At 40.7% G+C, this 25023-nt stretch overlaps 1 protein-coding gene across 4 annotated transcripts in view; it reads right to left on the minus strand.

Moving 5' to 3' along the window:
• LOC149462227 (transmembrane protein 150A-like) overlaps positions 1 to 25023 on the minus strand; it is a 200495-nt gene that overhangs the window by 82174 nt on the left and 93298 nt on the right. For all 4 annotated transcript variants that reach the window (XM_089677247.1, XM_089677246.1, XM_089677245.1 and 1 more), the window contains one exon: positions 4123 to 4194. In XM_089677247.1, the coding sequence (XP_089533373.1) occupies positions 4123 to 4194 (72 nt within the window). The remainder of the gene's footprint in view (positions 1 to 4122; positions 4195 to 25023) is intronic.

The following is a 25023-nucleotide window of genomic DNA, read 5'->3' on the forward strand; positions in this document are numbered from 1 at the left end:
CTCACAGGCAGTGACATGGACACCCAAAGAAGGGCCTTCCAGGAGGTAAACAGAGGATAAGACTCAGCAATGTCACATCATCAAGTTTTCATGCAAATTAAAAAGGTAATTTTGTGCTTCTTTTTAACTGATATAATCAGTTAGGAGGGTTGGGAGGGAGAGGTTGGCAGGGTGTGCAAGGTATCCCAAAGTAGGGCTTTAACATTTACAGGGGGGCTTACACTGGTCAGTTTATATTTAAGTAAAACCTTTATCCCAAGAGAACAAAACTGTTGCTGTAACTGCTTAAGAGGTCTTAACTGGAGTTCAGTTTCAACCTGTTAGTCACGATCATCTAAAGTGCATGTAAAACTACCACCATTCCTAAGGCTGTCCAAGGGTGGCTCTGCTGATCGTTTATAGAGAGGAGTCACCCTAAGGATCCATGCATATGGATGTCTAGAAGCTGCAAAGTCCTCTAGTGTCAAATCCTTGCAAGTGCCACGTACAGGCGCCCATAAAGCCTTAGAAAGCGCATTACTGGCCATATCAAAAGGTGAAAATGAATGTAAAAAAAGCTTAGAAAAGAAAACTAATGCAGCCTCCATATCCAAAGACTGATCAGCTTAAATATGTTAATTTTTTGGGGTTTCTTTTACACTTGAAAAAAAGAAAACGAATACATGCCACCACACTTAATGATACGTACACTGAAATATATTTAATAACCGTTCTCGGGTTTAGATAAACTTTAGATGTGCTGTACAATGGATGTGCCCAATGCTGCTCATAGACACGAGATGCAAGTCTAATAGGTCTATCTGAAAGAAACGCAATGCAACCTACACATCTATACAAGATGTAATACAGCAACAGAAATATGGCACAAAAGCCAAGTAAATGTTTAAATCAATAAGAATGTTATAAGGCAACATTACAAAACAACAAGATACAGTGGGGCAAAAAAGTAGTTACCGTATTTTTCGCTCCATAAGACGCACTTTTTTGCCCCCAAAAAAAGGGGGGAAAATGTCAGTGTGTCTTACGGAGCGAATGTAAAGCGGCCGGTCCGGTATTTCTGCCGCCACCATGGCAGAATATCGGGCCGGCCGCTTAGCTCTTCTCTCCTGCAGGACCTTACCTGTTCCTTGCTCCAGCGCTGCAGTCTTCCCACGGCGGCTTCTGTGACAGCCGGGTGCCCACTGCGCATGCGCGAGAAGCGCCGCACTTTGTGAATGGTCCGGTGTCTTCTGGGACACATGGAAGGTCCCAGAAGGCTCCGGGCCATTCACAAAGTGCAGCGCTTCTCGCGCATGCGCAGTGGTCACCCGGCTCTCACAGAAGCCACCGCGGGAAGAAGGAAGGACAACTCCGCGGAAGTGGGTACCTGCTCCCCCTCCCTCCCCAAAGGTCCGCAGTCTCTGGCCATCTCCTGTGCCGTGTCCGCAGTCTCTGGCCATCTCCTGTGCCGTGTCCGCAGTCTCTGGCTATCTCCTGTGCTGTGTCCGCAGTCCATTGATTCAGAATATTTTTTTTCTTGTTTTTCTTCTCTAAAACCTAGGTGCGTCTTATGGAGCGAAAAATATGGTAGTCAGCCACCAATTGTGCAAGTCCTCCCACTTAAAAAGATGAGAGAGGCCTGTAATTGGCATCATAGGTAGACCTCAACTTTGAGAGACAAAATGAGAAAACAAAAATCCAGACAATCACATTGGCTGATTTGGAAAGAATTTATTTGCAAATTATGGTGGAAAATAAGTATTTGGTCACCTACAAACAAGCAAGATTTCTGGCTCTCACAGGCCTGTACCTTCTTCTTTAAGAGGCTCCTCTGTCCTGCACTCATTACCTGTATCAATGGCACCTGTTTGAACTTGTTATCAGTATAAAAGACACCTGTCCACAACATCAAACAGTTACACTCCAAACTCCACTATGGTGAAGACCAAAGAGCTGTCGAAGGACACCAGAAACAAAATTGTAGACCTGCATCAGGCTGAGAAGACTGAATCTGCAATAGGCAAGCAGCTTGGTGTGAACAAATCAACTGTGGGAGCAATAATTAGAAAATGGAAGACATACAAGACCACTGATAATCTCCCTCGATCTGGGGCTCCACGCAAGATCTCACCCCGTGGGGTCAAAATGATCACAAGAACGGTGAGCAAAAATCCCAGGACCACACGGGGGGACCTAGTGAATGACCTGCAGAGAGCTGGGACCAACGTAGCAAAGGCTACCATCAGTAACATACTACGCCGCCAGGGACTCAGATCCTGCAGTGCCTGACGTGTCCCCCTGCTTAAGCCAGTACATGTCCGGGCCCGTCTGAAGTTTGCTAGAGAGCATTTGGATGATCCAGAAGAGGATTGGGAGAATGGTCAGATGAAACCAAAATAGAACTGTTTGGTAGAAACACAACTCGTCGTGTTTGGAGGAGAGAGAATGCTGAGTTGCATCCAAAGAACACCATACCTACTGTGAAGCATGGGGGTGGCAACATCATGCTTTGGGGCTGTTTCTCTGCAAAGGGACCAGGACGACTGATCCATGTACAGGACAGAATGAATGGGGCCATGTATCGCGAGATTTTGAGTGCAAACCTCCTTCCATCAGCAAGGGCATTGACGATGAAACGTGGCTGGGTCTTCCAACATGACAATGATCCCAAACATACCGCCCTGGCAACGAAGGAGTGGGTTCGTAAGAAGCATTTCAAGGTCCTGGAGTGGCCTAGCCAGTCTCCAGATCTCAACCCCATAGAAAACCTTTGGAGGGAGTTGAAAGTCCGTGTTGCCCAGCGACAGCCCCAAAACATCACTGCTCTAGAGGAGATCTGCATGGAGGAATGGGCCAACATACCAGCAACAGTGTGTGTGCCAACCTTGTGAAGACTTACAGCAAACGTTTGACCTCTGTCATTGCCAACAAAGGATATATAACAAAGTATTGAGATGAACTTTTGATATTGACCAAATACTTATTTTCCACTATAATTTGCAAACAAATTCTTTCCAAATCAGCCAATGTGATTGTCTGGATTTTTTTTCTCATTTTGTCTCTCATAGTTGAGGTCTACCTATGAAGCCAATTACAGGCCTCTCTCATCTTTTTAAGTGGGAGAACTTGCACAATTGGTGGCTGACTAAATACTTTTTTGCCCCACTGTATATGTTCACTGAAAGAACCCCTATAGTAGCCCTTTAATCTTCTGTTTCAGGGTTCAGTGTTATTGAAAATGTCCCTCCTACGTAAGGCTAGGAGTATACTACTGCATGTTGGGAATGCAAGCAAATTTGTTAAGAGCACCCCCACAAAACTGCTATTGCAAACACACACCAAACTGCATAATGCCACAGAACCACGTGGTTCGCTGTGGCATGTTTTTGGAAAGGGTGAAGGACTTCTTTTCTGCGTTTCTCGCACTATTGACATGAATGGGCTTCCCTGCAGGCGGTCAGTCACACCTGTGAGTGTGAACCTAGCCTAAAAGTAAAATCAAATACTCTGTCCTTGAAAACATTTAGCCTTCTTTAAAAGCTAAATTGCAATGAATGGAAGCACTAATGAACAGTTGTAAATAGCTGTGCCCATGCTAACCTTCATAGATGGGAGTAGGTTTACGTACTTTCCAGAATAGCCACAACACGGCATCTATGCTATGATATCTTAAACACTCACAACATAATTACCTGGTCAAGTGTCTGTCAAACTACAGAGATAAATCGAAATTTGGCCGGTTCAGCAGGGACCAAAATGAGTTTTGTTCAATCCAGGGCCATTCTCATTCGAGAGAAGTTGACCTACTGATCGACTCCTCTCATACAGGAGTGTTAGTATATTTTGTTTGATCAGAACTTGCAGCCAATCGGCTGCAGTGCTGATCAGTGTATTCTGCCAGTGTCCTGCTGTCAGGACAATAGCAATCAATTCACCTCAATTGTTGGAAAACCCTTTTTTTTTTTTTTTTTTAACCAGTAGGATGATAATAAAAAGCGGCTTATGATTTGTGGGGAGGAACCTCTAGCTGAAACATCAAGGATGAAGTCATAAAAGATCACCAGTCATGAGAGACACAAGGAAAGTTGTTTACATAAACCCATCACCAAAACTGTGACTTAATATCATTTGAAATTATTTTACCTCACAAGCGGGATGTGATCTAAAGTGCAGCAGGTCCCGTCATTCAGCGAGTCACAGGTGTGATTGTAAACCCTGCAATAAAACACAACATAACTACTATGAGATTTGCAGCTAAAAAAAAGCACCGTTTTCATTTGCTGACATATAAGACTAAGCTCACAAAATAAATAAAATGCCTATTCTTTGCACGTAGGAGCCTGCAGAGCATTGCACTCACAATCAGTGGATTATGGGTGCAATGTCAGGTTCCTACAGACAAGCAGTACAATTGTCTACCCATACCTCCTGTAAAGGTAAACTTATTTGTTATGTTATGCTTTATCTCAGGTCATTGGGAATAGAGTGGGAAAAAGAGAAACCGTTACTCCAGACCAAGGTTGAATTGTATTGGGTTTTCTGTAAGCAATTTTGTAAAGTTCATGGAATTTTACTTTGAATGAATAGAAACATTTGCAAATTAAATCAAATTCTTGCTAACTGCAGTGACATTGTACAAAACATTTTGGGTATCTGGAGATACCAAAATTTTGAATATCTTTAATATTTTGAATATCTTGGATGGATGTTACAAGTTACTAACAATGAAAACTCTGCACCACAGACAAAACCAAAAGAAACCCAAAATAAGGAAACACAGATGAATGTGATTATGACTGCTGCAGTCTTCAAAACGTGTCCAACTTCCACGTTTGCGAACTAGACGGCGCTGCCAAAAATGTGAATCAAGATGATCTTTTTTTGCACTTTTACATGTGGCAAAATGTTTAGTAAACACCACCAGAAAATCCAACTAATGTCCAATATATCAGCAAGTCCAATTCAAATAATAGTTGCTTGAAAACCAATAGACAGGTGAACTGGTGCTAGTGCCAGTGTGGTATAACTAAGGTTTTATATGGTTTAATAAAGTCAGCTGCTTTGCACAGTGAACCCTTTTCCCTGATACTGTTTGAGTGTTGGTGTGTTGCATTAGAAGGAATCGCATCCTGGTACATATGAATGGTCAAGTTGGTGACAAGACACACAGGGAGTCCAACCAAATAAAGCGAAGGGAGACCTATTCAGTAATAGAAAGTCCATCCATTGCGACGAGTGTAAATCCATGTGAGGTCACCTGGAAGTGGTCACCTGTCTTTTGTTTTTTAAGCAATTATTTGAATGGGACTTACTGATACATTGGACATTAGCTGGATTTTTTTTGTCGTTTTATCTTTCTTGCACTTTTACATGTGGCAAACGGTTTAGTAATCTTGATTCAAATTTTTGGGAGAGCGGTCTATATACACATTTATAGAATTACAAGTTACTGCAACTTTTTATTGCCAGATTAAGAGCCTAAGTCCAGAGACTTTTGTTATATCAGTTTCTTTCTCCATACAAGTGTATAAGAATGCCAAAGCAACTCGATGCAGGTTCATACAGCTTAGAAGATAAAAATTCAGATCAAATATGTATATTGATATTTATTCATTTAGGAGGTATTTTGTTCATATGTGCAGGTGAATGAACTTTGAATAGTCTCAAACCCATTTCAAACTGATCATAGATGCAAGTGGAATGCACCTGAAAGCAAGCTGCATTTACGCATCAATACAAGGTCAAAGCCGGTCAACACAGCCCTTGTGGCTGTTTGTGTTACTTTGACTTACATCTTGCAGTATAAAGCAAATGGAGGCTGGCAGGCCCCAGTGTAAAATTTCATTTCATTTCTGCAGGTTACACAATTTACATCACATTTGGGGGAATGTATCAAAACCAGCAGACAGAAGCTGACTGACTGCCATACACAGCTGCTCCATATTCTATCTTTAGCGTGTTCAGTTAATCTTTGAAATTGAAAGATAGAAGTTGATTAGTTACCATGCAAAGCTGTCATTAGCCACTGAAAACACCCCACCAATGTTTCTGTACATGAAGAAGTTTATGATGGTTCTGTTGCTGTATTGGCAGAAGCAGGGCTTTTTTTCAGCTGGAACTTTGTAGAACGCCACCACCTCTGGCTCAGGTCCTCTGCTTACTACTATCACTTGTAAACACAAGATGTCTTACAGCTTGTCTTTCAACAGCTCCCACAGATCGGATTCCTGAGTGGCTCCCTGTGTACATCGGGAGCTGTGCAACTGGTGCTATTCTGACCACGTGTGTTACCACGTCTGCTATTTCATCATGCACAGAAAGTTAGAGTAAACATGAAATTCTGTGGGAAACTGGGCAAATCTGTCACAGAAACTTCTGACATCATTCGGCAAGTTTACAGCGATATTGCAATGCATGCACGCTTCAAGAGTGGAAGAACATCACTGGAAGATGAGAGATCAGGAAGACCATCAACAAGCTCAACCCCCAAAAATGTCTAAACCATTCTGCAACTTGTGCATGATGATCAGAGAACAAACCACAACATTGCTGCCAAGTCCATCCTCAGGCTGACCCAGGAGCAGAAGGAACACCGTGTCAAAGTTTGCCCAGCACTCTGTCAGCATGCCCCATCCTTCAAGTCGAGGATCATTACCGGTTACAAAACTTGGGAGTATGGGTTTCACGTTTGCTCTGTGTTCTAGCTTGCTATCCATGATGAAATAGGTCGTGCACGTGGTCAGAATAGCACCAGTTGCACAGCTCCAGATGTACAGTGGGGATCGAAAGTTTGGGCATCCCAGCTAAAAATTTGTATTAATGTGCATAAAGAATCCAAGGAAAGATGGAAAAATCTCCAAAAGGCATCAAATTACAGATTAGACATTCTTATAATATGTCAACAAAAGTTAGATTTTATTTCCATCATTTACACTTTCAAAATAACAGAAAACAAAAAAATGGCGTCTGCAAAAGTTTGGGCACCCTGCAGAATTTATAGCATGCACTGCCCCCTTTGCAAAGCTGAGACCTGCCAGTGTCATGGATTGTTCTCAATCATCGTCTGGGAAGACTAGGTTATGTCAATCTCAAAGGTTTTAAATGCCCAGACTCATCTGACCTTGTCCCAACAATCAGCACCATGGGTTCTTCTAAGCAGTGGTCTAGAAAACTGAAACTGAAAATAGTTGACGCTCACAAAGCTGGAGAAGGCTATAAGAAGATAGCAAAGCGTTTTCAGATGTCAATATCCTCTGTTCGGAATGTAATTAAGAAATGGCAGTCATCAGGAACAGTGGAAGTTAAAGCAAGATCTGGAAGACCAAGAAAAATATCAGACAGAACAGCTCGCCGGATTGTGAGAAAAACAATTCAAAACCCACGTTTGACTGCACGATCCCTCCAGAAAGATCTGGCAGACACTGGAGTTGTGGTACACTATTCCACTATAAAGAGATACTTGTACAAATATGGTCTTCATGGAAGAGTCATCAGAAGAAAACCTCTTCTACATCCTCACCGCAAAAATCATTGTTTGAACTTTGCAAATGAACATATAGACAAGCCTGATGCATTTTGGAAACAAGTTCTGTGGACCGATGAGGTTAAAATTGAACTTTTTGGCCGGAATGAGCAAAGGTACGTTTGGAAAAGAAGGGGCACAGAATTTAATGAAAAGAACCTCTGTCCAACTGTTAAGCATGGGGTTGGATCAATCATGCTTTTTGGTTGTGTTGCAGCAAGTGGCACAGGGAACATCTCACGAGTAGAAGGAAAAATGGATTCAATAAAATTTCAACAAATTTTGGATGGTAACTTGATGCCATCTGTGAAAAAGCTGAAGTTAAAGAGAGGATGGCTTCTACAAATGGATAATGATCCTAAACACACCTCGAAATCCACAGGGGATTACATCAAGAGGCGTAAACTGAAGGTTTTGCCATGGCCTTCACAATCTCCTGACCTCAACATAATTGAAAATCTATGGATAGACCTTAAAAGAGCAGTGCGTGACAGACAGCCCAGAAATCTCAAAGAACTGGAAGACTTTTGAAGTGAAGAATGGGCAAAGATACCTCAAACAAGAATTGAAAGACTCTTGGCTGGCTACAAAAAGCGTTTACAAGCTGTGATACTTGCCAGAGGGGGCAGTACAAGATATTAACTCTGCAGGGTGCCCAAACGTTTGCAGACGCCATTTTTTGTTTTCTGTTATTTTGAAAGTGTAAATGATGGAAATAAAACCTAACTTTTGTTGACATATTATAAGAATGTCTAATCTGTAATTTGATGCCTTTTGGAGATTTTTCCATCTTTCCTTGGCTTCTTTATGCACATTAATACAAATTTTTAGCTGGGGTGCCCAAACTTTCGATCCCCACTGTACATAAGATGTCGGTGCTTCCTGTGACTGTGCATTCAGCCTTGTGCTGCTAAATGTTGGCGTGGTACAAAACTAGGCGCAAAAAAATTAATACCATCACATAGTGTACCCTCGAATTCTGATATCTGTGTGCAAAAGTATGGCATTATGAGAAGCACCATAAAATAAGCGCCATAAAAGTTAATCTTCATGACTGGAAATTTTGACCTGCAAATATTTAACAACTCCAGACTAGAGATGTACAATTTCCAGAAATGTTTAAGCCATGGGAAAAATCACTTTCCCCAATTTTTTTTCTTGGAAAAAATGAAAATTTTGGAAAAATTAAAAAAAAAGTAAAAGTAATTGTTACAGTGCGAATTTGAAATGCAGTGTGTGCATATATACATATGTATTACGCTTGAAATGAATGTACAGTTTATTCAGTAAATAAAACTAACTTAAACATTTTATTTTTTGTTTTATTACAAATGGAATAACAAGGACTGTATATCTCAAGAACATTTCAGCTATACACAAGAACAGGTAACCTTCCCCCACCTCCTTCCCTCAATTATTTATAAGCTTCTTGCCAGTATGCATTTTCATTTAATCGACAATGCTCATCCGGAAGCATATATTGTGATCTTGATCGATGTTCTCCTCATTTTCAGATTTCATTTTATCTATAAATTAAGGGATTGTGCATTTTGGGAGGTAATGGTTTGCAACACTTCCTTACTTGAAGATGCTGCTGGTGAAGAAACACTTTGTGATGATCCAGAAGCAGTAGGAAGTGTTTCTGGAATGAGAACTCCAGAAGGAAAAAGCTACTCTTACCTCATCATTTAATTTCAATTGAAAAAAACTGAAAAAAAATAAATTATATATATATATAAAATAAATAATTTTATTGGGGCAGGGGGGGTTTGGAAGTGTCTTGTTTGTGGGTCTTTCTGCCTTTAGTTTTGCCTTCAGCAAGTGAAATGCATGCTCAATTGGGTTAAGATCAGGTGATGGACTCAGCCATTGCAGAATATTCCACTAATTTTCAATCAAAAGCTCCTGGGTTGCTTTTGCAGTGTATTTTGGATCATTGCCCATCTGTACCATGAAGTGCTGTCAAATCAACTTTGCTGCATTTGGCGGACAGTATATCTCTACACTGCAGAATTCATCAGACCTCTTCTGTCATATCAATAAACACCACTGGAAGGTATGCATGCCCATGCCATCACACTGCCTCCACCATGTTGTACAGATGATATTGTGTGCTCTGGATCATGAGCTGTTCCAAGCCTTCTCCACACTTTTTTTCTTCCCATCATTCGGGTATAGATTCATCTTAGTTTTATCCATCCAAAGAATGCTTTTCCAGAACTGGTCTGGCTTTTTTAATTTTTTTTGGCAAAGTCTAATCTGGCCTTTTTATTCTTCAGGCTTATGAATGGTTTGTGGTGAACCCTCTGTATTTGCGCTCATGAAGTCTCTTGATTGTAGACTTTGACAATGATACACCCCCCTCCTGGAGAGTGTCCTTCACTTGTCTGGATGCTGTGAATGGGTTTTGCTTTACCATAGAAAGGATCCTATGATCATCCACCACTGTTGTCTTCCGTGGACGTCCATGCCTTTTTATGTTGTTGAGCTCACCAGTGCGTTCTTTTTTCCTCAGAATGTACCAAACTGTTGATTTGGCCACTCCTAATGTTGCTGCTATCTCTCTCATTGATTAGTTTAGTTTTTGAAGCCTTACAATGGCCTGTTTCACTTGCATGGACAGCTCCTTTGAACGCATGATGTAGGTTCACAGCAATGGATTTCAAATGCAAATACCACACTTAGAATCATCTCCAGACCTTTTACCTGCTTAATTGATGAAGAAATGATGGAGTAGCCCACACCTGGCCATAAAACAGCTTTTGATTCGATTGTCCAATTACTTTTGGTCCCTTGAAAAAAGGTGGATGGCTACTCTTAACCACTTCAACTCTGGACACTTTCACCCCATTCCTGTCCAGGCCAAATTTCAGATTTCGGCGCTATTACACTTTGAATGACAATGGTGTGGTCATGCAACACTGTACCCATATGAATTTTTTAGCATTTTTTTGAGACAGATAAAACTTTATTTTGGTGGTATTTATACACCACTGGGATTCTTCTGCTATTTTTAAATATATAATTATAATCAAAATTTTTTTTTTACATTATTTTATTCTTTTATACTTTTTTTACATACTGTCACCCTAGCAGTACAGTGTCACCGTAGTGACACTGTACTACTTGTGGGGGGTTATGAAGATTTAGTTATTTTTTTTACACCGATTGCTTTTACACCCATAAAAGGCTGTAAAAGCAATGGTTTCTCCTTCTCTCTGGCTGCATTCTTGCAGCCATTGAGAAATACTGTGTGAGCAGCCTGTATATCTCTCGAGGTTGCCTGTGAGTTTTTCTTTGAATCCCTTACAACTCTTCTGTCAGTTATGGCTGCAATCTTTCTTGGTCTACCTGACCTTAGCTTGGTATCAAGAGATCCCCAAACTTTCTACTTCTTAATAGGTTAACAGTACTGATTGCCACATTCAAGGCTTTGGACATCTTTTTATGTCCTTTTCCATCTTTACAAAGTTCCATTAGCATGTTGCGCAGGACTTTTGACAGTTCTTTTCTGATCCCCATGGCTCAGTATCTAGCCTAGTCAGTGCTTCCACCTAAGAGCTAACAAACTCATTGACTATCTATACATTGACACTAATTGCAATTAAAAAAGCCACAGATGTGGGACATTAACCTCTAATTGGCATTTTAACCCGTGTGTCACCTTGTGTGTTTGTACCAAGGCCAAACATTCCAGGGTATGTAAACTTTTGATCATGGCCATTTGGGTGATTTCGGTTATTATTTAAAAAGGAGGCAAACAACTATTTGATAATAAATGGCTTCACAGGATCGTCATCCTTCAATAAAAGAGCATTTTCTAGCATGATCAGTCATATTTTCAATATCAATGCCAAAATTTCACAATTTCTGCCAAGGTATGTAAACTTTTGAGCACAACTGTAGCCACCCTTCTTTTAACAGTCATAAGCCTTCCATTAATGTAGTCTGTCAGTTTCTTGATCTGTCGACTATCAACTTTTTGTGCAGCAGCAACCATATCCTCCCATTCATCTTTAATACCTTTATTGGCTAGCCACACAGTGGAGTATTTCGATGCATTCAATGAAGCATTGTCCTACATAAGAGCTGTGGCTCTGTGTCTTATGGACACAGAGCAGTGAGTCGGGGAAGAGCACGCAGTGGTGCCCCGAGAGCAAGCGGCTCAGCCTGGGGCACTGTTTGAGGGGGGAGGAGCCAGAAGCGCAGGCGGGTATCTGAACAGAAGTAGATCGGTGCTGCTCTGTGCATAATCACTGCACAGAGCAGGCAAGTATAGACATGTTTGTTTGTTTTTTTAAAACAAAGCTTTAGTGTTACTTTAAATATCTTGAACCCAGCCTTAGATAAAATATATTGCACCTACTAGTGGTAGTGCACAAAGAAAGATGGAATTTGCCAAACAATTGGAGATGAATTTGATATTTGGAGAACACAAACACCCCAGTGCATATCAATATTCTTGCTGCTCTTATACATATCAATTCTTGTATTGATCTGGCGTTGGGCATGGCTTTGATCCTTCCCTGGGTTCATCCTCTTCATATGGCTCTAGGGGCCTTTCAGATCACTCCCCATTGATATTTCGATGAAGGGGCTGTTCACACCACACTTTTGCGATCCAGAAGCATTTTTGAATGCACAGTTCTGATGCATTTTTAATGTTTCCCAATGAATTTTACCCCGTCAGCAGCAGGAATGATCGGTTGTGGAGTCGGCACCTGCAGACTTTCTAACAATGAGACATGGGATGTGCAGGGATTTTGAAGGGATTTCTTTTTAGATGTTTTACTTTGCATATTATACATTTTTTGCAGGGGTAAAAACCTCTCATATTGGCAAATAAGGTAGGTTTAAAGCACAAAACCGTGAGCAACATTATAAGAAAAAACTGGGATATCTTAAAAGCTGACCCTGTCCTATTGAGGGCCCTACCTGTTAAACCTGAGATTGTTTTTAGAAAGGCACCTACCCTCAGGAACAAAATTTCCCCTAATGTTATAGACCCCCCTTCTCAACCTACTCTATTTACCAATATGAGAGGGTTTTACCCATGCAAAAAATGTATAATATGCAAAGTAAAACCTCTAAAAAGAAAGTTTAATCATTTACATCTTTTACTACTGGGAAAACATATGATAGATCTACATTTTTAACTTGCAATAGTCGATATGCTGTGTACCCTTTAGAATGCCCATGTCGCAAGCAATATATTGGCCGCACCACAAGGAGACAGAGATAGGTTCTGAGAACACATCTACAATATTAAAAGGGTTTTTAAAGAACACTCGTTATCGAAACACTTTGGATTTCACCATAATAGGGACCCGTCAACTCTGAAATTTATGGGCATTGATATGGTTCAGAGTCATTGGCGAGGTTCAAATAAATGTAGACTTGTCTCACAGATGGAGACAAGATGGATTTACAAGATGAAAACTCTAACCCCTGCAGGCCACACTGCAGATATAGATATAAACTGCTTTATAGACAACAGCTGATTTTACATATTTATGGTTCATTTATTTATCATCTTTGATATTGCACATCATTTATTCATACATTTTAGTTTTTTAAGCATTCAAATTTTTTATAGCTATCCTGGTCTATTGTGACTTAGCTTTGTCTGGGTTTATAAATCTTTTTATCAATATTTTATTCTTACTCAAATTTATTTTTAATCCTCTTTTATATTATCTATTATATTTGATGTTAATTTGGGACTTTTATTTTCATACCAGAATATTTATTTTATTGTTTTTGATGACGTGCTATTTTCATTTGTATGTGTAACATGGAACAGCAAACAGAATTTGATAAAATATTTTTTATATATTTGTTCAATGGCTAGCTTAATATATAAAATTTATGGATTTAGTTACATTCACTTTTATACTAGAATTAATATGATCTGTTATTAACATTTATTACATTGTCTCTGAGCATTAATGGATTGGTATCTTTTATATGGACCATCTATTAGCAAATATCCGGAATTAATATCAATTAGCTGAAGGCAGAATTAATAATATCTGCCATTTATATGTTCTACCTATTTGCTATGTAAGATTGATAATTCCACACCTTTGCTTACAATTTGGCTACCAACTAATAACAGATCATGTATATATAGGCAATTTCTAGCCTTGTGCTGATATATACTCTCTAATATTTTTTAAGCATGTGTACTTCATTGTCTGTAAAATAAGGGCTGTTTGCTGTTCTCCGTCTATAAGCATTAAGATTCACGGGAAAATGGCGCCTGTCCTTCCGCGCATTCCACGTGGATCGTCGGCAAGATGGCGCCCACTAATTTTGCGTGCGCATTCTACAGCCATATAAGGGAGATCATCAACGTCCAGCTGCTATGGCACACCCCTTTTGACAATGTACGTTGTGTACGAAACGCGTTAAGCCCCGCACGCCGTGACATCACGCCGCATCACAGAGGTCTGGTGGCCATCTTTAGTAACCAGCTGGTCAGTGCACTAAGCAGCTTTAAGCTGCATGTCATTTCACCCATTGAAGATTTCTGTGAATGCTTTAAGCTGCATGTCATTTATCCATTGAGGATACCTTTTAATGTGTGTTCATTTTTTTTATTTGGATTCTTATCAATTTAATAAACCTTTATGAGGAATACTACACTATGGGCACCATTATTTTTTGCTCTGTATCAAGTGTCTAACCCCCCAGGATCCCAGGTGACCATCCCAGGGCCCAGAGGAGAGAGATCCACACCAGACCCCACCGCAGATCATTTTTAAGGGGACCAATGATTTACATCCAACTGCACAGATCCATAGAGGAGGTTTTCCATACCAGGCTGCATCCTGTTCCATTACAGAGGGGACAGCTGGCTGTTTTATGTAAAATACGCTTCTGGTGAATGTGCAATTTTACTATTCTCCGCACGTCACTGAATTACCTGTTTCTACTGGGATAATTAGAGTCACCTATCTGGAATATTTACCTGCACCTACATTGAACTATTTATCATTTTAGTGCTGTGTGCAGTCCGTTTTGGGATATTTAGAATCGTAATATTTATCCACATTCTTATTGGACATTTTTTCATTATATGCAGATATGTGTCTTTACTGGTGATTTTATTATGACATCTTAGCTTTATGCGTTTTTTTACATTTATATTGCTTTTACTTATTTTAGCGCTGCACTACGTGATACACTTTGATTTTAGAAGGTTTATGGTTTCCTTTTTAGTGTTTCAGCTGCTTTTTATAAAAGCGCTCGCTGAGTCCCATTTTTTACTGTTTTTAAATTAGAGCATGCGCCACTTTTACTGTAGACTAGTGTAATTCAGCCCGTTCAAAATTAATGAGCTCAAATCGCACCACATGTGAATCGCACAGGATGTGTAGCATGGTCTTGTGCAATTCCCTGTGTCAACTGGCCCTAAACGATACGTTCATCTTTGGAACATGTTACATCCGTTGGTGGGGTGGAACTTGTAACATGGAAGTTACATGGCGCTTTTCCACCATGCAATTTCCTGTCGGTTCCCACACCTGAAAATATGCTCCATTTTTTTTTAGATGCATGGGGGGTGACATTAAGAATGACTGGGAGAGTTAGGGGGGAATGGGGAGAACGGGAAAGAGAGGGGGGGGGGGGGGGGAAGAAAGAAAAAGGGGAGGTGGGGGGGAGGGAAGAAATGAAGGAAGGTAGGGGAAGGAAGGAAAGAGATGGGGGGGAAGGAAGGAAAGAGGTGGGGGGTGGAGAAAGGAAAGAGGTGGGGGGTGGAGAAAGGAAAGAGGTGGGGGGTGGAGAAAGGAAAGAGGTGGGGGGTGGAGAAAGGAAAGAGGTGGGGGGTGGAGAAAGGAAAGAGGTGGGGGGTGGAGAAAGGAAGGAGGTGGGGGGTGGAGGAAGGAAGGAGGTGGGGGGTGGAGGAAGGAAGGAGGTGGGGGGTGGAAGATGAAAGTGTGTGAGAGTAGGAAAAGGAGGAGAGAAAGAAGAGGGGGCACATTGGGAGATTTACAAATCATGGAGGTCATACAAAAATACTAGATGTAGTAGTTTTTCTTGTGGGGTGTATTCATTTTTGCATCAACTAAAAGAAGAGAGGGCACATTAGGAAATGTACAAATCATGGAGGTCATACAAAATACTAGATGTAGTAGTTTTTGTTGTGGGGTGTATTCATTTTTGCATCAAGTTTGAGTACGATTGAAGATTTTGTAATCAAAGTTATATTGTTAACCTTACTTCCATTCAATGAGGTAAACAAATATTCTATAAAACTCAGTATTGTGAGAAGTTTGGGAAATTGTTCTTGTGCTCATTAAGATATTGATTAAAATCTTACTTTTCAAAAAGGGGTGTATTCATTTACACACACATATGTATATATACTTCGACAAGTACAAAAGATCAGCCATGGATGATTGATAGCAGCATACTCAACCAAGATTTACATTTATTGATCTTAAAACTAAAATATCAACACCAGAAACTGAACTATGGAAACTGAACCGGGAGAGTAGAACCTATTGCCAAAACCTCCAACCCTTTAGGAGCTAAACACCTCAGGCTGAAAATCCAATAACACTCCCTTTTGCATAGCCTCTGGAGTCTACCACTATCCAAATCATTGGGCTATGCTTCGACCCCAAAGATTTTCATGCCCGAATATTCCCCTTCATATACCTCTTTAAAATGACATGGGACAGAACATTTGCCTTTCGCATTGTGTACAGTACACTTATGTTCACCGATTCAAAATTTCAGCGGCCTCCATAAACCAGGCTGCAGGGACACAGTAAACCTAGACCACATATGGGGTACCACAATTAATAAACTGTTTAGTGGATCTTGCCATCCTTGCCTGTTACCTCATGCTAATGGTGCCACATCAGACAGCAAGTTTCACAGTTTTTGACACCGCACTTGAAATTCCCTTTGTGATCAAATAAGGGAGTCAACAATTGCCATTACCTAGAGAGCTCTTACACTTCCAAATTCTACTTGGGGCCACCATACTCCTTAAAGTGCACCTAAAAACGATCTCAGGTTTATTGGGTAACATACATCCTGGATCTTTACTCAAAATATTTAAATTCTTTGTGAGAATACATTGTATCTCCCAGGCTTTACTATAATAGAGTACAAAAGCATACTGGAAAGGCATTAACGGTTATCTACCCTATAGAAAACACAGATATTACATTTTCTACACTTTTTTTATACCAAATTAATGCTTTATGTATGCATGTATCTACTTGCCTACAGCTTATTAATTGGAATCAGGTATAAGACATGCTTCCAGCCAATTGCTCCATTTTTTGGTCCTTAAATAATGCCATTATGAGCAGACAACTCATGATCAGTGTCTTAGCTGTGCGTTTCCATCAGTTTTTGCCAACAGTGATTTTAATGGCTGATGTCCCCAAACCAATTATTTTTGCTAACCGTGATTAAACGGCTGGTGCCCTCAATCACTAGCCACTATTGCATCTATTTGCTCAGAGAACCAGAAGCAACGTATCGACACAACCAGAAGTAGCGGATGGAACACACAACCATCCCGAACCTCCGGTTGTTCAGGCTGTCATGCGTCCCAAGATCCTTCATGGAGCATGCCAGTTTGGACTCCTTTAGAACACCACCACACACTTCCCCTATGGGAGTATCCTAGATTACAGGTCCAGGCATCTATATTAGACAAATCTCTGTGGTTTGATATGCACCATTTTGTTTTTATTCAATCATTCGTTTATTAATGTGTTTAGCAACTCATATGTGATTTTAGCGATATCACATTTGTGTGCATAGGCACATTCATTCATGGTAACTTTTTTATCAATGCACAATAAAATAAGACAACATGTGATAGAATGATGCGATTTGTATACATTTTGGCCATCTTACCCACACACTGATGGGAGGAATTATTGTAGCACCATGGGATCATGTGATTTGACTTGTGTGATACAAGGACTCTCTATGCAACATTCAATATTGGCTCTGAGGAAGAGAGGACCTTGAAAACACGTCAGCCTTTTGGATTGACCTCCTGTGGTTGGGACTTGCTTAGGAGACTAGGTCATGAGTGCATTGATGTGCCTTTATTCACGAGTAATTTGTATATATTTATTTTGTTCATACAATAAAGCCGTCACAAAAAAGGTACTGCACAAGGCTGGTGCGCCTTCTGTTCCCTATCAAATATATTTACCAGCTGTGTTTAGACAAGGTTAATGTGTATCAGGTACTTCAAAATGTATATAGCCTTTCAAAGCACAGACTTTCAATACATGGACTGCTGAGACATGCCTGAGTTGCAAGTCCAAACACAAACTAAATGATAGAACATAATAAAACGGTACTAAAAGTGGACTTACCAACTATACAGTGTCCTTCACAACAAAATACAACACCACAGAACAGAATACCAGCCAAAAAAGAACGGTAGAGGACTTGGGTCATAACTTGAACAAGTTGTGGGAGCAGGCATTAAATACACATAAAGTAGTGTAATCTCACCTACACAGACATATGAAGTTCTGCATATTGTATAGAATATATACACCTGCTAAATTATTTCAGGACCATTAAGCACCATAAGGACAGGCTAAACTGTGCTAGATGTGACAGAGGACCAACAGATTTAGTACACGTTGTGGAGATGTCCTAAACTGCATTAATATCGGAGTGCTATTGTAACTTGTATGTCCTCCATTTTTAGAGTAACTGTACCACTTGAACCTAATATAGGTTTATTGAATATGTTTGATGAAGAAATTATGCTTGTAGAGGCACAGGTTCCTTTCATTAGGCTTCCCTATATAGCACATAATAGCTTCAAACTGCATATCTGCAAACCCCCCAAAATTTGAGGAGTAACTCACTGAATACTAGTTGTTCCCTGGAAATCGTGTCACAACATAGAAACTGTCCCTAAAAGCTTTAAAAGTTATGGAATACATGGATGGCACTACCAAGACTGGCCTCATTTGCACTGATCGTGCAAAGGTTGTTTTCATTATCACCCCGATTGTGCCTTAAATATAAAAGTGTCTTGCACCAATATATACATCAGAAATAGAACTACTGTAATCTCACTTTTGTAATTTATCACTCAGTAAAATGAAAGACTCTTGATGCTTCCTTCACTCAAAAGATAGGTCAACAATGAATACATTTAATTGGTTTGTTACAGAGCAGGTTTCACTATATTGTACATAAAATTGTAACCACATTACACAATGGAAACAATGTTACTATACTGCATGTGAAAGATCGTTTATTGAAAGCATAAATGTTATCATGAAATCTTATACATTGGTTTTGCACGTTTATTTGGTTTTTGTATGTTAAAGGAAAACAATTTTCATGTGTGTAACACTTTTTTTTTTTTTACAAAAGGAATAGATGCAGTCAGTGATTGAGGGAAATGGGTTTTCTGATATCTCACAATAGATAGGAAAGAATGCAGGAACTATAAATTGCATTAGTCAGCTTTCCTAGGAACCTTAGGAAACATATGCATATGCAAAGTCTCCAATTTAGAAACTCATCAAATGTAGTAAATTAAGCTTAGATTTAAAAACAGATTTTACCGACTCATGTCAAAGGGGCACCAAAGGTGGCTGACAGTTATTTTATAAAATGAAATTGGTTTTCATATTGTCATGTCTGAAGCTTATAGTCATTTTAAAAGAGCATGTAATGAGACACTGTGCACCTCTCTCTCCAAAAACACTGAGTGTCAGTTCTCTCTGCTGCCTGGTTTCTGTGTTATCAGATAAGAGCCACTCAGCAGCTTTTCCTGACACCAAATGTTAAAAAAGGTCAAGGGGAGAGATTTGCAGCACTCAGCCTGTGACTCATTCATTAGCCTCTGTGTGTTCTCTACTGTGAACACAGTAGGGGGGGGGGGGGGGGGGTGTCCCTTCTCTCCAATTAGGGCTCAAGAGAGAAAAGGGACCTAAGCACTAAGGAGAAATCCTTTTCCATTTTCAGATCAAACCACAGCAGAAATGGGATACAACTTATGTAGGATTTTTTTTATCATCTGCGCTTCACCTAATGCCGGTCACTTCACTGGACACATTTGAGGGTTTACAGCCACTTTAACTGCTTGCCGTCCAGCCATTGTAGAAAAACGGCCACGAGGTGGCTCCGCTGGGCAAAAATCGCATTTTAAAACATAATTTTGCAAAACAGGTAGGGGGCGCGCGCATGAGGTGGGTGCCAATCACCGGTTCCCGGCCGGTCATTACCCACCGGGTCCTGGCGATTGCCGGCAAACAATGAGAGCACAGCTGCAATGTTTAAAAATGCAGCTCTGCCCCGTCAGCTCCTAACACACTAATCCTAAGAGAGATATCAGTAACCCCAAGTCAGTTCCCCCCCCAGTGTCAAAATGTCCGCTATCACTGATCACTGTCATAAATCGCTGATCACCGCCATAAGTCGCTGATCGCCGCCATTATTCGTATACAAAAAAAAAAAAATTAAGTGTCTTTCCCGCCATTTGTAGACGCTATAAAACTTTCACGTAAAGCAAGTAATTTACACGTATTGGGATTTTGTTTAGCAAAGACATGGCGCAAAATACATTTTGGCCGAAATTTATGACTAAATTTGATTTTTACATTTTTTTTTTACTGGACAGGTTTTATAGCAAAAAGTCCAAAATACTGTTTTTTTCTCAAAATTTTCAGCCTTTTTTTTTTTTTTAGTGCAAAAAAAAAAAAAAAAAAAAAAAAAAATGCACAGGCGATCAAATACAACCGAAAGAAAGCTCAATTTGTGGGAAAAAAAAAGGATGTAAATTTAATTTGGGTGCAGTGTTGCATGACCACGCATTTGTCAGTTAAAGTAACGCAGCGACATAACACAAACCGCTTCTGTAACCGCTTCCTGACCGCCCTACAGAAGAAATACTACTACAGGGCGGCATGGGTGCGCAAAATCACACACACATATTACATACATATACATACATACATACATCTACATACTGTGACAGTATGAACAGCAAAGTGATGGATGGAAGATATGTGTCACCTCGCATGAGGTCATACTGTGAGGTGTAAGGTGGAGTCCACTCCGGGTTTTCGGGGCCACAATGGCAGAGGTGGTTCCGAACCAGAGTTTGGACTCCACTGAGGACCACCAACAGGTGGCATAAATAAGGCAGGGCTGGAGCAAGGAGTCGCTTGTGGCCTGGGACTCAGAGAGGTGTTCTGAGAGAGCTGTGTGTGTACTATACCTACAAGAAAAGGTTTGCTTTTGTTTTATTTCGGTGACAGGGAGAAGCCCTTCACCTCTGAGAGAGGAAACGCCTTTTGTTTAGTTAGTGCCTGGATGGCAAGGGTTTATTTTCATGTTTTGTTTATTTTCTGCAAACCTTTTAATTAAAGCGGACAACCAGTCAGATTTTGATGAAAGCCTGCTGTGCGGTCTACCTTTGTCCCAGGGAAGGAGATCCCCCACCTGAGCTAACCCCACATAACATACACATACATACACACACACACATACATATACATACACACACATACACACATACATACACACACGATTTGCGCTCCCGTGGTTTTCACGCCCCTCTCAGGTAGCGTCAGATTGCCCGTCAGTACACCAGTCATCACATTTAACCCCTTGATTGCCAGGAGCACGCTCATGCACAATAAACCTCCATTGCTAGTATAGTGTCTGAACGGATCAATACAGAAGAGCTGAAGGCCGTTATTGAAGCATCCTGGTCTTCCATAACACCTCAGCAGTGCCACAGGCTGATAGCTTCCATGCCATGCCCCATTGAGGCAGTAATTGCTGCAAAAGGGGCCCAAACCAAGTACTGAGTACATATGCATGCTTATACTTTTCAGAAGTCCGATATTCTATGTACAATCCTTGTTTTATTGATTGCATGTAATATTCTAATTTTCTGAGATTGTGGATTTGGGGTTTTCATGAGCTGTAAGCCATAATCATCACAATTATGACAAATCACAGCTTGAACTATCTTGCTTTGCATGTAATGAGTCTCATTAGTTTCACCTTTTAAGTAGCATTACTGAGATAAATTAACTTTTGCACAATATTCTAATTTTTCGAGTTGCCCCTTTCCTGGTTTTTTTTTTGCATATTTGTCACACTTAAATGATTCAGATCAAATAAATTTTACTACAAAGATAACCCAAATAAGTACAAAATGCGGTTTTTAAAAATAATTTAATTTATTAAGGGTAAAAAAAAAAAAAAAAAAAAGCTGTAGTGGAAAAAAAGTCCTTTAATAAAAGAATGTCCCCCAAAGTAGGTCCAATGTCAATCACGATGTCCGCTATCGCTCCGAAAAAAAAAAAGGCTCTGCTACCAACGCTGGCTCCCAGCAGTCTGCTCAGAAGCTGGTTTGACAGTCCTTAACCACTTGCTGTCCACCTGCTGTTTATAAACGGCAGGGCGGTGGCACTCCAGGGGCAGGTTGCCGTTCATAAACGGCACCCGCCATTTCTAGCTGTGCGCGCTCCCTGGACACAGTGAAACACTGATCGGACAGGACCTCCGTACGAGGTCCCGATCATGTGATCACTGATTGGCCAATCAGTGATCACATGCAAAGTATTAAGCAAGATGTCACTTCTGACATCATTGCTTACTACGTGTGAAATCTGTGAATGATCACAGAGGTCACATGGTACAAGGCTATTCACAACAGCCTTGTACCATGTGACAAGCTGTGACCAATCACAGCTCACCCATTATTTCTCAATGGCTGCAAGAATGCACACAGAGAGAAAGAGAAATGATTGCTTTTACACCCATATAGGATATAAAAGCAATCACTGTAAAAAAAAAAAAATCTTCATCACCCCCAAGTAGTACAGTGTCACCATGGTGACACTGTACTGCTAGGGTGACAATATGAAAAAAAAAAAAAAAAAATATAAAAAAAATAAAATGTAAAAAAAAAAAAAATGTTTAAAAATTATAATTTTTGGTTATAAACTAATTTGGGTTTTTTTTTTTTTTACTAAAAATATAATGGAATACATTTTGGCCAAGATTTATGATAGATTTGCAAAATTTTATAAAAAAAAACACTTTCAAAATTTTTGGACTTTCATTTACATAGCAAAAAATAAAAATCCCAGCGGTGAATAAATACCACCAAAATAAAGCTTTATCTGTCTCAAAAAAATGGTAAAAAATTCATATGGGTACAGTATTGCATGACCGCGCAATTGTCATTCAAAGTGTGATAGCGCTGAAAGTTGAAAATTGCCCTGGACAGGAAGGGGGTAAAAGTATCCGGACAGGAAGTTGTTAAATATGTAAGGGGCGGGGCCATCACATATGTGACCCTGCCCCCATGTGACATCAGTGAACAGCATGACCCGGTTGATGTCACAGGGGGCAGGGTCACACGGGTGATGTCACCGGATGGCCCCGCCCTTTACATATTTAAGAGCTGTCAAACCAGCTTCTGAGTAGACAGCTGGGGACCAGCGTCAGCAGCGAAGCATTTTTTTTTCTTCCGGAGTGGTGGTGGCGGACATCGTGATTGACGTTGGATCTACTTCGGGGGACATCATTTTATTAAAGGACTTGTCAAAGAAGGACACCTGTCTTTTTTCACACTATAGCTTTTTTTTGTGAATGGGTAACAGTAACATGTACCCCATACTCATTCACATGGGGAAGGGGTGGGATCTGGGGGCCCCCTTGCTAAAGGGGGCTTCTAGATTCCAACAAGCCCCCCGCCCGCAGACCCCCACAACAACAGCCCAGGGTTGTGGGGAAGAGGCCCTCGTCCCCATCAAAATGGGGACAAGGTGCTTTGGGGGGAGCTCCCCTACCCCAAAGCCCCCCCCATGTTGAGGGCATGTGGCCTGGTATGGTTGGGGGGGTGCTCACTGTCACCCCCCCCTTTTCTGACATGCTCAGATAAGGGGCTGGTATAAATTTGGGGGGGGGGGAACCCCACGCCTTTTTTTTGTTTTTTGTTTTTTTTATTTTTGGTGTTGGGCTCCCCCTCAAAATTCATACCAGACTCGAACGGCTTGGTATGGATGAGAGAGGGGACCCCACCCCATTTTTTAAAATTTTGTAATATCCGGCAATTCTTTTACATTCAGCTGTCAGTGGGAACCCCGATGACAGTTGAAACATGATGCATGCTTTTCACTACAATAAATCATGCAGTATTTTAGTAACCATTTTTAGTGGATTCAAACGGGTTTTTTTTTTTAAAAAAATGTTATGCGGTATCCTACCGCATACTCGGATGTGGTAGGATACCGCTTAGTGAATTGTGCCCTGATATGGACCAGTCAAAAAACGCTATTAAAATGCGGTTATCCGCATTTACAAGTGTTTGGCATCTGAAACACTGGTAAAATGTACTCCTGAACGCAATTTTGCTGTGCTCAAAAAAACGACTGTAAACTCAACTGCCTGTAAAGAACTATGTGTACATTGACACATAGGAAAAACATTAGGGAGAGTTCAGGAGCTGCTGAAAAAATGCAGAAAAGCTCCTGAACGTCAGTTTATCAGCTGCAGTGTACATGTTGTGTACAAATCTGTTGAATCAAGAAATCACTTGAATAAAAGCTATCTGGCAAAGTGAAACATGCTAAAAGATCTTAAAAAGCAACACATCATGCCGCGATCTAAAGAAATTCAAGAACAGATAAGCAACAAAATGAACTGACATGTATTAGGCTACGTTCACACTAGCCTTGTGTGCAGGCGGCAGAGAGGCGTTTGGGAAGCGTTTTTACCGCTTCCCAAACGCCTCTGCCAATTCTGCACATTACAGCACATGGTGCTGTTCTAACAGGAGCGTTTGCGTCGCGGCAAAACGGACGCCTCTGGTCGAGTCAGGAGGCTTTGAAGCCTCCCATTCTCGTCTATGGTGCCGCTCCGCAAATGCCCGGCCGGCGTTTGTGGTGCGGTTGTGACGCGGTTGCGGGGTGTTTGCGGAGCTGTAACACCACTCAAATGCATTATAGGCGTTTGTGGGGCGTTATGAACGCTCGGCAAACGCCTAGCAACCGCCGCTAAACCGCGCATGCGGCGTTTGCGGAGCATTTGTCGAGCGTTAAAAATGCTCCGCAAACACCGGACCAACGCTTGCCAAACGCTATAGGGGCGTTTGGCAAGCGTTGGCAAAACAGCCTAGTGTGAACGAGCCCTTAGTCTGGAAAGGGTTACAAAGCCATTTCTAAGGCTTTGTAACTAGCAAACCTTGGTGAGAGCCGTTATCCACAAATGTAGAAAACCTGGAAGTCCAGGAGTGGCAAGCCTAACAAAATTACTCCAAAAGCACAACTCCTCCTCAACCAGGAGGTCATAAAAGAACCCAGAACATCTAAAGAACTGCAGGCCTCACATGCCTCAGTTAAAGTCAGTATTCTTTATTCAACAGTAAGAAAGAGTTGGCAAAAATGGCATCCATGGGAGAGTTTCAAGGTGAAAGCCACTGTTGACCATAAACATTTGACAAAAAAAAAAAATCTTTATTATCAAAGACTTTTGGGCAAATA

This window comes from Staurois parvus, unplaced genomic scaffold (genome assembly GCF_062004578.1).
Source record: "Staurois parvus isolate SC_StPar_1 unplaced genomic scaffold, SC_StPar_1.0 ptg000182l, whole genome shotgun sequence".
NCBI classification, from domain to species: domain Eukaryota; kingdom Metazoa; phylum Chordata; class Amphibia; order Anura; family Ranidae; genus Staurois; species Staurois parvus.